At 41.3% G+C, this 14,942-nt stretch overlaps 1 protein-coding gene across 5 annotated transcripts in view; it reads left to right on the forward strand.

Moving 5' to 3' along the window:
- The window catches only part of LOC139626199 (discs large homolog 1-like protein), a 105,659-nt gene that overhangs the window by 21,800 nt on the left and 68,917 nt on the right, over nt 1–14,942 (forward strand). For 3 of the 5 annotated variants that reach the window (XM_071486471.1, XM_071486472.1, XM_071486475.1), the window contains 2 exons: nt 6,786–7,136; nt 11,207–11,329. The exons of 1 other annotated variant lie outside the window; for it this stretch is intronic. In XM_071486471.1, the coding sequence (XP_071342572.1) occupies nt 6,786–7,136; nt 11,207–11,329 (474 nt within the window). The remainder of the gene's footprint in view (nt 1–6,785; nt 7,137–11,206; nt 11,330–14,942) is intronic. One more of the 5 variants, XM_071486473.1, reaches the window with a different exon arrangement.

Genomic DNA, 14,942 nt, shown 5'->3' on the forward strand with positions numbered 1-14,942 from the left:
ATAAGGCTATGCTAAGTGAATGAGCTTAGGCTAAAATTGGCAATCATCATCCTGCAAAGTACTCTGAAACTGTTGAGTGGAAAATCAACACATGAAATATTAAAGTTCCACCCAAGCGCTAAAGGACTGTGCCTTTGATGTGGAGGAGCTGTTGGTACACTGAGCCGCATCTTTGAATAGTCATTAAACACACAGCTAACCCAAAAATGGCTTCATAAATGGGTCTGTAAACTTGTCTAAATAGCACAGTGAAAACCCAGCATGAACTTGGGGAAGAGTGTGAGAGACACTGAGAGAGGAAAAGACAATATTTACAGATTATTAAACATAGTATCCGTCATCTTAGAATTATCTGACTGTAGAAAACTTGAGACAGAGAGGAGGGTGCTTGATTTACTGTGACAAATTCATGTGCACTGCTGTAAAATAATAAGCTACAGTAGAGCCGCTGGACTGTGTGTATCTGTGTGTGTGGGTATGCTGCTGTCCAGTTCAGCAGTTAGGCCATAATAAACTGTACAGACTTCATTTCTGTCCTATTAGATCGCCTCAGCATGATGAGCAGGTCGAGAGACAACTACTAGACTGGAGCTATAGAGAGAGAGAGAGAGTCAACACGAGTGTGTGACACAGTGAGAGCAGTACTTTTGTCCTCTAGAAGTATAGCTGGAGAGGGTAACGACTGCGCGTGTCCTGAGGATGAAAACAAGTTGCTCAGGGATTTTACTTTATAGTCTGTGGATGAGATTTCTGTGAGACTGTCTATTTGGTCAGCTCCCATCATCCTTCTGTAGACCTCCATCATGTTGAAAGGAACCATCCCTCCTTCAGCAATGGCACACTTAGTTAATCCACCTTCACCTTCACTTTGGATTCATCCATATCTCTCTCTCTTATAATATTTAAAACTAATCCGGTGACAAAATAGTGCAGAAAATGTCCCTATCAAAATGAGTTAGCAGTCAGTGTCTTCAGTAGGATGACATCTTAGTTATTAAAGTTAATCGTCAATGTTTTTGTGCAAGGTTGAGTTTATAAAATGTAACAATGCTGAAATAACAAATAAATTTTCAAGCATTTTAAGTGAAAAAACACTTGTTGTATCTATTGTTATTGTGTCTGTTGAAACAGCCTGACAGTTGTGTGGTGAAAGTGTTTGAACTCTGTTGAAGAGCTCTCTATGCCCTTCAAGTGTCGTGGTCCCTGGAGAAATTATAGTGTAATGTACAGTGTCTAATTAAGTGTTTGAAATTGCCCCAGGAACTAACGAAGATCTATTCCACTCTGATTCATTTACAATTAAGAATCCCTAATTATATTAGGAATTATATAATTATTTATTATTGACTGTGGAATTTGGACCGACTGCATGTCAAAGTGTTTAGTGTGGCCTACTCAAACTAGCACTCACAAGTGTGGTTAAGTGCAGCAAAATGTAATTACTACATAAAATATCAAAACACTTGCTGCAGCACAGAATAATAATCTGATCCCTGTGTATGATGACCACAAATACAAAATCCTTCTATTCTACAGGAAATGCAACATAGCACGGTTCTGAGAGATTTAGCTGTAGTCATCAGCTAATGTTAGCACTTAAACCTTGAGAGCACCCACACAGTGAGGTGCAGATCCACGTCAGCTTCACTGAAGGCCTCTAGGTGTCACATCAAGTCTCCTTATGGAAGCAAAATGGTTTATTTGGTGAGTAAAGGATGGTGCTGCAGACGAGCTGTGTGATGTGATTTAAATTTGACAGACTAGAATTTCCATCTTACACAAAATCAAATGTAAAACGGTAAAACTTTCAACTTGTACATGACAAGAGAGAGAATATTTGAATCTTTCTTTATTTTAGCTTTGAATCCAAAAGAATCACACAATACCTTTAAGTTAATGACACAGGTGGCAACTGAAATCTGATGAAAATAAAGACACTGAGCCCAATACAGGGAGCTGACACTGACAGAAACAGTGTAAAGTTTGATTAAAGTCACATGTAAACATAGGACACACTGAGAGAGACAAGCAACGAACACATACAGCGCACGGAGGGAAGAGGAGAATACATTTTAAACACATGAGGGTACACTACTTTCATTTTACCTAGCCAGCCATGTGTCCATTTCTGAGGCTGTTTAAGTGTCTGAGAAGATAAATCAAACACACCTTAACTAGGTCAGACATTTCAACACATTCAAAATAGATGAATATGTCCCTCTATTTCTGCCCAGGTCTGTGTATTTCTCCTGAAGACATTTTAGTCAGTTCAGGAAAATCTTCGAATGAAACATTTATAGTGGCTTTAATTTAGTCACCGGATGTCTTACTCTTTCAGCCACGTCAAGCTACTTGTTTTCATCACATCTGCTTTTAAATAATACATTTCCTGTTGCTGTTCTCTTCTATTTATACTTACAATGATCGTTTTAGAGGTTTAAAGAACATCCCCCGCTTTGTATTGATCTTAGTTTCTAATCCCGTGATAAAGTTTTAAAAAAAGTTTGAATTTTAGCTTTTTGAAAATTGCAAAATGGCCTGTGTGTAATTATTTTATGTTACTGTGATCCTCTTTTATAGTAATAGGCACATTCATAGAGGATGATGTGATTGAACAAGAGAAAAAAAGAAAACATGCAGTAGATATTCACCACCAGATAGTTAATGGGTGAAAATCTGATGTGGTGACAGAAAAACAAGAATATCACAATAACATATTACAGTTATAAAAATGTAAGATTATCCTGTGGGTTGGAAAGAAAATGTGCCAGTAGTGCACTCACAGCATCACATTTTTACACGGTCACAATTTAAGTGAATGTTGTGGAAAAAACAAATGTGTCCATCGATTTAGTGACTGGCTAACTTGAACCATCCGCATGTGTTACTGTCACTTTGGCATTGTTGCTAAATGAATCTGGTCATCAGCTGTTATCTGATGTTCTTTCTTTGGCAATAAGTGCTTTTGCAATTCATGCCAATAAAGCCTGAGAGAGAGCGTGACGCGAGAGACAGAGAGAAATGAAAAGATATAGAGAGAGAGAGAGGAAGATGAAGGCACGTGTGTGTGTGTGCGAGAAGTCCCTTACGGCAGAGGATCCCCTGCTCTTTCATATCTCACCAAGCGTGACTAACGCCTGGCTTTACTCTGACGCACAAACACACACACACACACACACACACACACACACAGATACAAACTAACACATAGACATGTACTAGGATGCTGAATCTGCTCCCAATCTAGTCACGTTTCTCTGGCTACGCAAGACTGGCTGACACACTAAAACACGACAGCCACAGTGTGCACGTGTGTTCCTGTGTGTGTGTGTGTGTGTGTGTGTGTGTGTGTGTGTGTGTGTGTGTGTGTGTGTGTGTGTGTGTGTGTGTGTGCGCGCGCGCATGTGTGTGTGTGTGTGTGTGTGTGTGTTTGTGTTCAGCAGGCTTTCTGCAGGCAGAGTCCTGATTAGGAATGCTCGTCTCTTGCTAGCAAGCAGAGAAACACACATGGATACACACACTTTGATGTAAGAACGGACATATTTGGTGTCTCTGTCCATTCATGCATTAATTCATTCAGAGGTGCTCTTGTATCATGTGGAAATGAAACACCAAATATAGGATTATAGCTGTGTGTGTGTGTGTGTGTGTGTGTGTCTGTCTGTCTGTGGATGTGTGTGAGTGCAGAGGGCAGTAGCAGCAGTGTTGTGACAACAGTGTGAGCCAGGGTCTCTTCAGGGTCTTAGTGCCTGGCCGCTCAACCGCTGCGTTCAAGTTTATTTTGAGGCATTTCTGATTAATTAGCGAGTCGACAGTGAGTGAAAAGATCAGCGCGAGGGGCGGAGAGGAAATTAAATGTGCAGTAGGGCACGAGACAGGTTCAGATGAGTTCATTTTGTCAGAGCAGTATTTACTCACAATCCCAGTCTAAATGAGGTTAAAGCAAGCAGCAGGAGAAGGAAGGGGCAGAGCACACACGGCCACGTCTGTTTGAATTCACAGGGATTAGACGATACTTTTCTGCACAGCAGGGCTCCCCTGTGAAAAGCAGCCGCCCACTCCCTGCCCCGGAACACAACGCCTGCAATAGATTTTGGCATTTTGTTGCTGACTGAGATGACAGTCAGCTGCATGTAGGGTCAAATGAAGGGATAATATTACATTGAGCAGCAGCTACAGTATGTGCTTGTTTGTTAAAAGAAGTGTTTTAAAACATCATTGATTTATTACTTACATTAAGTCTTTTGAATCAAGAACACATAACTTTGTTACTAAATAAGTCTTGACAAGAAATACCAATAACAGTGTTTTTGAAACTGCACAAAATGTCTAAATTTCTCTCTTGGGAAAAAGATTTAATTAAGACTGTGGGCTGTGTAGTTACTGATACAGAGACACAAAGGGAACTGTGATAAATCACACTGGCACACTTGCTCTCCTAATTTTTGTGTAAGTCCTTGTATTGACTTATATTCATTTCCTGGAGATGTGCCCAAGCCTTGACCATTACTGCTGTGTACTGATGTCTAACCACAACCCTTATAAAGCCACCTCTCACATATGAGAGACAAACTAAGTGGTTAACCCTAGGAAGCAGCTTTTCATCGCCAGTTGTGTTCTGAGACTCCAGGATGTGATTGTGATGGACGGTTTTGATTAATAAACACACACAGTCTCAGAGGAGTCAGCTCTGACTGGCTGATGGCTACCTAGAGAGGAGGCAAGTAAAAAGGTCAAATGTCATATTAACAGGACTGACTGTGAGACGGTTTGGCTCTCTGCAGGGGAGGTGAATCTATCTCTTCTCTCAGCTGCAGGCTGGATTTGTCTGATAGTTGTGTTAGTTCAGCGCTGTTCGTTGAATTCTCAGATCTCTACATAATGACTCCTAAACCTCACACCAGTTGAGAAACTAAACATCTTGGCCTGACCTGCAGTCTGACATTAGCTTGTGTTTAAATGTTATGTTGTTAAGACACATTTCTTTAAACTGAGCTTCTCCTTGATTCACCTGATCAGGATGTGACAGGAATGGACAAAGTATATTACCACTGTAGTAGTCACTAAATAAGCAAGAAAATATTGCATACATAACATTTTACCACATTACATATTGGTATCTAACTGTATAAAACATTTGGCTGAACTGGATGAAACCTTTGACTTCCATAGAGTGGGTATAGAGATGTTTTCACTCCAGTTTCTGTTCAAAATGAATGTGTGTGGACATGGAAAAACGAAAGGGAACCCAAAAGAAACACAGAAAGAACTCTGGATGCAAGACTTACAATGTAAAAGGTACAAAAAACTGTGGAGTACATACAGAAAGAATTTCAGTGACATGAAAGACATGTCAGACAAAACGAATGATGGCTGAAAACATTGGATTCTTTCTGATGTATTGAGTGAGACATGCCATTACTGACAATTTATTATTACCTTTGTTTGTATAGATTATGATGTAAAAAGCCTCTCAACTAATTTAGCTCTTCATACAAGTTTTGAGTTGTGCAGTGAGGTTGACGTGGATCTCTCTATAATGGGCTCCTGTATTTACCTTATTTATTAAATGAGTAACTGGAGTCTGTGTAGTTTGTTGTGTGACTGCTCTGCACTGTATTAGCTCTCTGTGTCTTAGCTGAAATTACCTGATTATCTTGGTCGTGATATGATCAGAGAATCCACATCCAATTTGTCTCAAAGCTTTGAAAATCCAGTAAAACTCATCCTTTTCCTGATTGGTTCAGATTTAATGCGACAGATTAATGAGGGATAAAGGTTATCTGGATTTCACCTCATTTTAGAGTGCTTCCTCGAAGGAGCAATTGTCCCTGTGCAGTCAGTCTACGGAGGGGCAGTAGCTCCACAGCTGGCCAACTTCCACACCATGTAACCACAATGTCACAGATTTCAAACTGGCTAAGTAGCTGACATCCCTCCCCCCCTCAGCTTCGCTGACTCTCTCCAGTGTATTCTGTCCAATAAAGCTGAAAAAAAACCATCAAATATTTTTTTAAAAAGATGAAGAGGAGAGAGGGAGGGTATGTGGGAATAGGGATTGAGAGGAAGGAGAAGAGAGAGTGAGACTTAGGGTGGTGCGAGCTTTAGATCAAGGCAGAGGCATGATGAAGGTATAGAGAGACGAAGAGGAGAGAAAGAAACAGTTATTCCCTGAGGCGGGCTTGTCCCCCGCTCACTGTCCTCATTGAGTTTTGCATCTCGTTTTGCCTAAAAACTTATGTCTCAAGTCCAGCATGTGCGTGTGTGTTTGTGTACTCGTGTGTGTGTGTGTGTGTGTGTGTTTGTGCATCCACATATGTACAATACAGGAAGCTCAGGAAACAATTACTGCCATGCTGGGTGTACACCTGGACTATCCCTTGTGCTTACACACACAAACTGTACTATAAAAACATCTCATTACACATGCACGAGTGCTCACACACTCAGACACGTACATACACACTGTGCTATGCTGTTTCATGCTGGTTGCAGTTTTGCACTAATGCTTTCTTCTTTTCCAGCTTCTTTTACAGACTAAATCTTTTCTACTGCTTTAATGCTTATATACACTAAATACTGTCTTTAAAATAACCTTTCCTCTTCTGTCTTTTTTTTCCTCCTCCTTCCTGCCCCCCCCCCCATACCTTGTCTTTCTCTTTTTCCTGCATGACTTTCTTTCTTTGTTTCCTCCTGGGTCTTCCTTCCTTTCCCTTACTTCCATTTTCTTTTGGTTCCCTCTCCTCTTCTCGCCTCCTTCTCCTCTTCATCTCTTCTCACTATAGAAGTATCGATATCAAGAAGAAGAAGGGGCGTCACCAGGCGCCCCCAAACTCCACCAACACCCCTGCCATCAGCACCCAATGGGAGTAGCCAGAGAGCTAAGGGATGGAGGGACCCTGGGGAGGGAGGGGAGGGAGGGACGGGAAGGACGGGAAGGGGGGACCTGGAGGAGAGAGGGAGGGGGCACCGGGACCATGGAGAGGGAAAGGGAACGATCTCTGGGGAGGGACGGATCTCTCGGTCGCCACGGTGACCTGCGGGGGGCCGAGCTGGTCCAGGTGGCAGAGCGGCAGCTGTCTCAGATCCAACACGTTCATGGATACGTCACTCACACACACATCACGCCCGTTCAGGTAACTAAGTCTGGGCGTCTGCCACCGTGGCTCTGCCTCTTCAACAGTCTGCCAGCCAACGCACACACACACACACATGTGGATTGTGCATGTTGTTATGTTGTCATTATCAGTCTGTCCCCATCACATCTGCTAACTAACATAGTCTACCTGTCTGTCACTGCTTTAGAAACACACACATGGCTCAGGGCTCACTCTGGCATCGTGTTCCCTGAAGGGATTACCAGTCTGCCTGTCAATCCTCATGTCAAAAATAACTGGTGACAGATGCTTTCTATTTGAGGCCAGGTATTCTAGCTGTTCTCCGAAATCCTATGTTGATTTTTCTGTTTTGACTCAAAGGCCTAATCCATCATTTTTCTGGTATGTTCATACATAATTGAAGACCTTGTGTTAAAATGTTTACTTATCATAATTGAAATGACAGCCCAGCTTTCCTGTATTCAAATATTAATACTGCAAACAACCCCTTGATAATATTGGAGGAATTTGATAACTTGGAATTAGTTGTTGTCTAGTATAGGCCTGTACAGTCTGTTCCAATCCCAACCCTGGGTCCAAGAAACTTTATTTATGATTTAGGATTTTCAAGGGCCACAACTCGTAGGGATACGGTCAGGGTGGATGGTCGGCTGCAGTGGGATTTTGACACCAGAAGTTTAGGCAATAAAAGCACTTTGGTTAAGCTTAAAGTAGGATTGTGGTTTCAGTTAAACATCAACTAGAATTACCTGCTCACAGTTTTATGCGTCCACCAACCAATTTGCAGTTTACATCCATGTCTGTCCAGACTCTTGTAATATATATAGTTAAGACTTTGAAGGAATTTAAAATAAGATATTAATTGGCAGAGGTCACAGTGAAGTTGACCTTTGACCTATTGGATATACAATGTCATCACTACATCATTTTGTCCTATTAGACATATGTGTGAAATTTCGTCATTATTACCGCGTCATTATGGCCAAAGACGTGTTTTCTGAGGTCACAGTGACCTTTGACCTTTGACCACCAAATTCTGCTCATTTTACCCTCGAGTCCAAGTCAGCTTTTTTTCCCCAGATGTAATGAAAGTCCCTCCAGGTTTTCCTGATATACTGGGTTCACAAGAACTGGGCGAAGGGCCACGGCTGTCTCCAGCACGGAGGCATAAATGAAGTGAAACACGTCACTTCTCATGCTTCAAGTCACTGTTGACTGTGACTATATTTAACCAAGACCCCAATCTTCCCCTAACCTTAATTAAGTGCTGCCAGCCCCTAAACAAAACCATGTCACTGAACATTTTACTGATGTGTGTAATTATTTTGCGATTTGCCAGATATGTTCATCAACAAAATGTCTTATGTTGATAAAAAGAAAATGTAATCTGGGCATTTGTTGCAAATTAGTGGTATGTAATCATCATTTCTAATAGACAGGGTTGTCAGTCTTGTGTTGGGGTAGTCTTTTGTTTTTTATTTGATCACAGACTTTCTCTTTAAATAGACGGACTTCACAGTTCTCTAGGGATTTCAGCAGTCAATCTTTGATACAGGCTGTTTAAAACAAGACATGTTAAAAAGAAAAATTTTTAGCCAACAGCAGTGGTATGCTTTAAATTTATGTTGTGACTGTCTAATATGAAGTTTCAGCTTTTATTTTTGAAGCTGATGACTTTACTCAGCTTTGGTCAAGGTGGCAGACAGGGATCTGTTTCAGTATGGCTCCAGAATTAGATGGGACTTTTTTAAAAGTACTTAGAAGTCAAGGATACTGGCCTAAATTTGCTTCCACGCACAGAGCCTTTCTTTGTACCAGGAGAATACTTTTGCAGAACTGTGCATGCAGGGATTCAGTCGAATGCTTGTCCCATTTTTTAGTAATGAGGCCCATTACTATCTCTGTTCTGCACTCAGTCTGCGTCCGACCGGCTAGCTTCCTCTTTGTCTCCCTTTCTTTTGCCTCTCTATCTCCCTCACACACGCTCATAATCGCACAGCGTAACCTGGTAATCTTTTTATTTTGGTTGATTGGGCTGTATCTGTCTGCAGATTAAAGCTTACATCACTGTACTCGCACAGCTCCCGCCACACACACACAAAACTCAGACACACACCTCATTATGCTCCATAATGTGTAAGTTACCTTTTGTTGACTTTTTCTTCCTCTTGAATTATGAGTTTTATTGGTGTGTAAATTATAATTATAGTCTTTTTCTGTGGGATCTAACAAAAGCAGACCCATAGCCCATTAAAATTACATGAGAATATGCAAATCAAGAATTACAAATGACTTCCTACCACACTGAATTACAAGGTATGAAAATGCCATTGGTTTTCCGCTGGTTTCTCTGTCGTTCGCTCAAGCTAAGTGTCAGTTCCTTCAAGCCATAAGCCATAAAAGGCTTTACAATGAGTTTTAAACAGCTGACAGGCATTAGAAAATGAGATTTAAAATGTCCCAGAATTCCTCTGCTTTTTTGATTTCCTCTCATTTTCTATTTATGTCTGTTTGTCTCCTCTGTCATTTCGTTCTATCATTCCCCACTATTATGTCATCCCTTCTAAATTCTGTCATGAAAGATTATCAGTAAGTGTTTTATTCTCATAAATCAACTCGTATGTTGTCAGTAGTAGTCGTGTGTGTGTGTGTGTGTTTGTGTTGATCTTAGTTACAACAGCCTCCAGATCATCATACACTGTCACATATATACAGCCATTATACACTGACTCAGTTGTAGGTCATCTCAAGTTCAAAGTTTGTCCCCTAGGAAAGCTGTGGACACAACTTGAAGCAGTTCATGTTATCAGTGTGGTGGAGGAATTCTTGTTGTGTAGCTCCACCTAGTGGCTGGATGTCACCTACCAACTTTTCCCAACCCTTAAATATTTCACTGATGAAATCGCTGAGGTGCACATGGGTGTACTTACATGAGAGGCAGTCATCTAACTGAAAGATGAAAAGATTAGTCTTTTTATCAGTCCATCAGTAAAGCTTTCCATCAGTGATGTGTTTACTGTACTGCAGTGATGTGCAGTGGATGTATATTTTCTGTGGAAGAGCAGCTACAACGTTTTAGTCTTTACTGGATCCCATCTGCACTTAACCCATTCACCTGTGACCACTGAGGTTCATATCCACTTGATTCATGCTCATGGTGTACAGGTCTTGATACCCTGGCCAGTACTGCACCACATCATCATCATCATCATCATCATCATCTTCGCTCCTTGCCATCAGGTCCCTTTCAGTTGCTCATCACCTGTGTCTGACAACTGAATATTAAATCTGTGTTAAAGAACTCGTGTCTATGTGATGAATGTGTGTGTTGCTGCTGGTGTATTTAGGTATTCGGGTTTATTTTGAGAACTCCTCCTTCCCAAATGGTGTGTGTGTGTGTGTGTGTGTGTGTGTGTGTGTGTGTGTGTGTGTGTGTGTGTGTGTGTGTGACCACAGGTGCTGCGTCTGGCTTGCTTCTGTATGACAGATGGACCTGCCATCTTGTTCTCCCCACGTACATGTTCCCTTCTCTCTCTCTCTCTCTCTCTTTCTCTACCGCCTCTCTTTCTTTTTCTTTTTTTATACTGTCTCTCCCTTTCTCTCTGCAAGTTAACTTAAGTGCATATTTGTGTTACATCTTCATCATATAAATAATCCATGCTCACAATATATCACATCTTGTGTTCTGATGTAACATATTAAAAAAAAAAAAAAGTGTACAGAGACTTGTCTTTCTACTCATCTACAGCTCATGATACATTATTATCTGTATTTTTGAGTTAATAAATTAATGGCTATTGATTGTCAACCTTTCACCACAGATCTCAGTGAAGAAGCTGAAATATTAGAGTTGAAGTTTTGCATAAAACAGTTGTATACATGTGCAGTATACTGCATGTTTTGCCCTACCCAGTTATATTGTCTTCTTCTGCTTTGTGCAAACTTGTAGCTTCAAGAAAAAAGTATCACAGTTGCACTGCCGCCTGTGCAATGATCAGACTCAGATGAAATTAAAAAAAAAACAAAACATAGAAATTGAATGCATCAGTGTGTATTGCACCATGCTGAGCTGTTTCTGTACATCATAGGTAGAATCTCCTGAGGTTTCCTTTGATGACGAGGCGTGGCCTCACCCTGAGGGAGAGAGGCTGAATGAAGTTCCCGCCCCGCCTTTCTCCTCCCTCTATTCACAAAGCCACGCCTACTACCAGGTAAATCTGCCTCTGAGCCCGTCGCATGCGTTCATATGTTGTTGTCAGTCGTTTATCGTCTCTGAAGTTCAGGATGTATGAGCACGCTTTTCCTTTTTTTTTTTTTTTTTTTTTTTACTTTTACACTTTAATCATTAATTTCTTGTGTTTTGTGAGACATTTCTTGCAGATTCCCCAAGATTCTTGAATCTGTGGGAACTGTTGTTGTTGTTGCATCGGTTGAATTTACAGACATCACATCTAAACTCCTCAGAGAAACATTTTCAGATGCTCCATGTAGCAGTTTAACATTAATAAATTATAAATAAGACAGACAACCTTACTAGGACACTTTTCCTCAGTGCAAATGGAGCTAAAGAGCCAGAGGTCTCAGTGGCAGATGGTGGAAGGAATGAACACTGAAGGAAAAGCAGCTTCCAACCTGTTTAGAAAAAGAAGACAAGTTTTAATATCTTCCTAAAGAAGCTTCATGATTCGATATAGAGAAACGTTCCCTTTGTTTATGGTAAATACACCTTGTTTATTTACTAATTATACAATAATGTGCTCATTATGCTGACCTTTAAAAGTGCTACATGTAGCATCTTTCAGAGACAAGTTCTTCAGCATGCTCACACTTTGCTATTATCTAAATAACTAAACATAAATCTGTTTCACCACAACCTCTGTACTGCACCAACTCCTGAACCCAAAACCAAAATGTGACTGTAATTGGTTTTGGTTTTCACAGAGCATGCTTATGCTGTGATTGTTGACACTGTACTGTGATGGGACCATTCGTGCCTTCTTGTACTGTATTACACAATGAATAGACCTGTGTGTAATCGCAGCATCACTAGAAATGTGCAGGACTGAAAGCATCAGAGAGAATGTGCGTAATGTCTGGTAATATTGCTGCTGAGTTTTTACAGTCTTTTTTCTGAGTGTTCAGTAGAATGCAAGTGAACCAAGGAGTGAAGAGAGTTGAGAAAGTCTCTATTTTCATCCATTCACTTTACATGTAGTTACAGTTTGTAAACTGCAGGAGGCAGCAGAGGCCAAAACTAATAGTGTGCGGCGGCCTCACAAATCAAGACCTGACTGAACTGAATTCATCACTGACTAAATAGCATTGTCACAGACAGATGATTATAAAGGTAATAGTGCGGCTTATTATGTATGAACACACCAGTGTGAAGTAGACTGGTGGGTAAATGCATCCCACACTGCAGGACTAGAACTTTGCTTGAATAACTTCACAGACACAATTTATATCCACAACAGAGACTGAAGGGGGAGAAACAGTAAAAAGTCACTTGCTGCTTCTCTATTACACACAGACAGTAAGATATATATATTCCACTCGGAGACGTCAGTGACTCTTAGTCATTAAGCTAATGTAGATAATTAGGAAGGAAGGAAAGACAGAGAGGACCAGGGAGTGGCAAGAGATGGGATAAAGAGAGAACTGCAGGCAGACAGGCATAGAGACACAGGGCAGATTTGTTGCTGGCTGTTAATCACCCTGTCAGTCAACAAAATCACTTCTCCCCAATGAGTCTCTTTCCCCTCCTGCTGATACAGTAATAGAAATGAAGTCTGTATGACCTTTACATTGGACTTACTGTGATGTGTAACAGGTGTGTAATGATGTTTCTGACCACCAGGCTGGACAGACAGAAAAGCACAATGAAATATGCAGCTACAGTAACCCCAGCAGGTATTATGATACTCAACCATAGAAATAGGTTATATAAACACTGTAGTCAAAAAGTGGGCGGCACGGTGGCGTATAGGTTCGAAAACTGGAGTTTGCATGTTCTCCTCGTGCCTGTGTGGGTTTCCTCCAGGTAGGTAGGTGACTGTATAGCCTGTAGGTGTGAATGCGAGCCTCTACTGCCAAGGGGGGGGGGGCACCTCTCTAAATGAATTACCATCCATTTAGAGTTGTGTATTTGGCCACCTGGTGGATATAATTCTGATACCCACTCTCCTTATAGCTCTGTTTTTGGTTTCCCCCACCTCCCAACAGAAATATCTGGCTCTGTAGCTGCTAAAAGCTCCACTGTCACTAATGTTATCTGTCTGCTGTTTGGTGCTGAGCAGTGCAGGTGGTGTATAGTGGGTATTTAGAGCTCTTTATCTGAAAACAGCTGCCTGCTGTGATGGGAAAACTATGCTATGAGAGCTGTGAGAGTGAACCAAAACAGTAAAGATGGCTAAACAGTGAGCTGAAACTTGCTCTAAAGCTCTGCAGAGTTGAGGGAAACAGCACAGTCAGATGATAACTCAGCATAACAAGCGACCGTTTTCACTTTGAAAAGAGTAACTTGATCCATTGTCATGATAAAAATATTGATTTTATCTGCTTTAAAATCACAAAGTGTAAAGAGACGAAAGCCAACTCACCCCCAAACCCAACCTCGGGGGCCAAATATCTGTCTTGGCCCATTGGGATTCCCCTTTTGCCTGAGTAGCTGCTTTGTTTGCTCTGCAGCACTTTATGTCTATTGAGCTATACCTCCAGCATCTACCAGGGGAGTTTGACAGCTCTTCAGAATGGTCCTTACCAGAGCCTGAAAGGGATCTAATGGAAGAACTGGGGGGAGGCCAAAATGGTTAGGAACCGCTACAATAGACCACAGTATAGATCTGCGTGGCGTCGGGTTTACAGTGCTTCTGGCTTCGCCAGCATCCCTTTATGGCTGTTGACAATGCAAAGCTTATATTTATTTTATTGACAATCATGATAAAGTTAAAGGGTAAGCTAATACAATGTGACAGTGCAACAAAAGTATAAAGTATGTTTTGGTTTGGATTAGCCACCTGAAAAGTGCTAGTTTACCAAATATATTAGTGCTTTAACAAAATTCAAGGTAATACATTTTTTACCTAGTTATCAGATCTTACATAAGCGGGGCTGATGCCTCAAGTATGTATTATGGTGAAATATATCTAACTGCATTGTTACTGGGTTACTGTGCCTACAGGGCCACACTGTCTAGCCTGCTAAGCTGAAACCCAAAATAGGTTGTGGGTCAGTCTGTGGACGGCCCACAGCCAGGGCAGGAGAATGAGCAAATACTTTGTTTAAAAAGTGAACACAGCATTTGTATGCAAGGCCCGTCTATCACTAGCCCGGCCTACCTGTAGAGGATGGAAGGGCAAGGTTGGCTGTCTCAGCAGTGACACATTAAACATGCATGATGTGTGCTTTTATTTAATTGGTCCTAAAATATTAATAGAGCTGGCATTCACTGGCTGACATTTGACTAGAGAGAGAGAGAGCGAGAGACAGAGAGAGAGAGAGAGAGAGAGAGAGAAGGAAAAAATGAAAGAGAGAGAGAGAGGCACATTAAGGGTTGTGATATGGCCAGTGTGTCACTGAATTGTTGCTGTGTCAGCTGACATGTCTGGATTGTATTTTTTGTTGTGGTGGCGTGCTGCAGACAGACTGGCTGTAGAGGGTGACTGGCAGATGCTAATGATATGCTTCCAGTTGTAATTTATGTCAGCCTGGATGATAGCCTCTCACTGTGTGTTCACACTGCGGGCAACATCATTGATATGTTGTCTGTTCTGACCGATTGTGGCCGTTGCAAGAAGCTCAGGTTGCATCATTGTAGTGTTCTGC

The sequence above is a fragment of the Trachinotus anak genome, unplaced genomic scaffold (genome assembly GCF_046630095.1).
Source record: "Trachinotus anak isolate AG129_WGS33_773 ecotype Australia unplaced genomic scaffold, CSIRO_AGI_Tana_v1 ptg000010l, whole genome shotgun sequence".
NCBI lineage: Eukaryota > Metazoa > Chordata > Actinopteri > Carangiformes > Carangidae > Trachinotus > Trachinotus anak.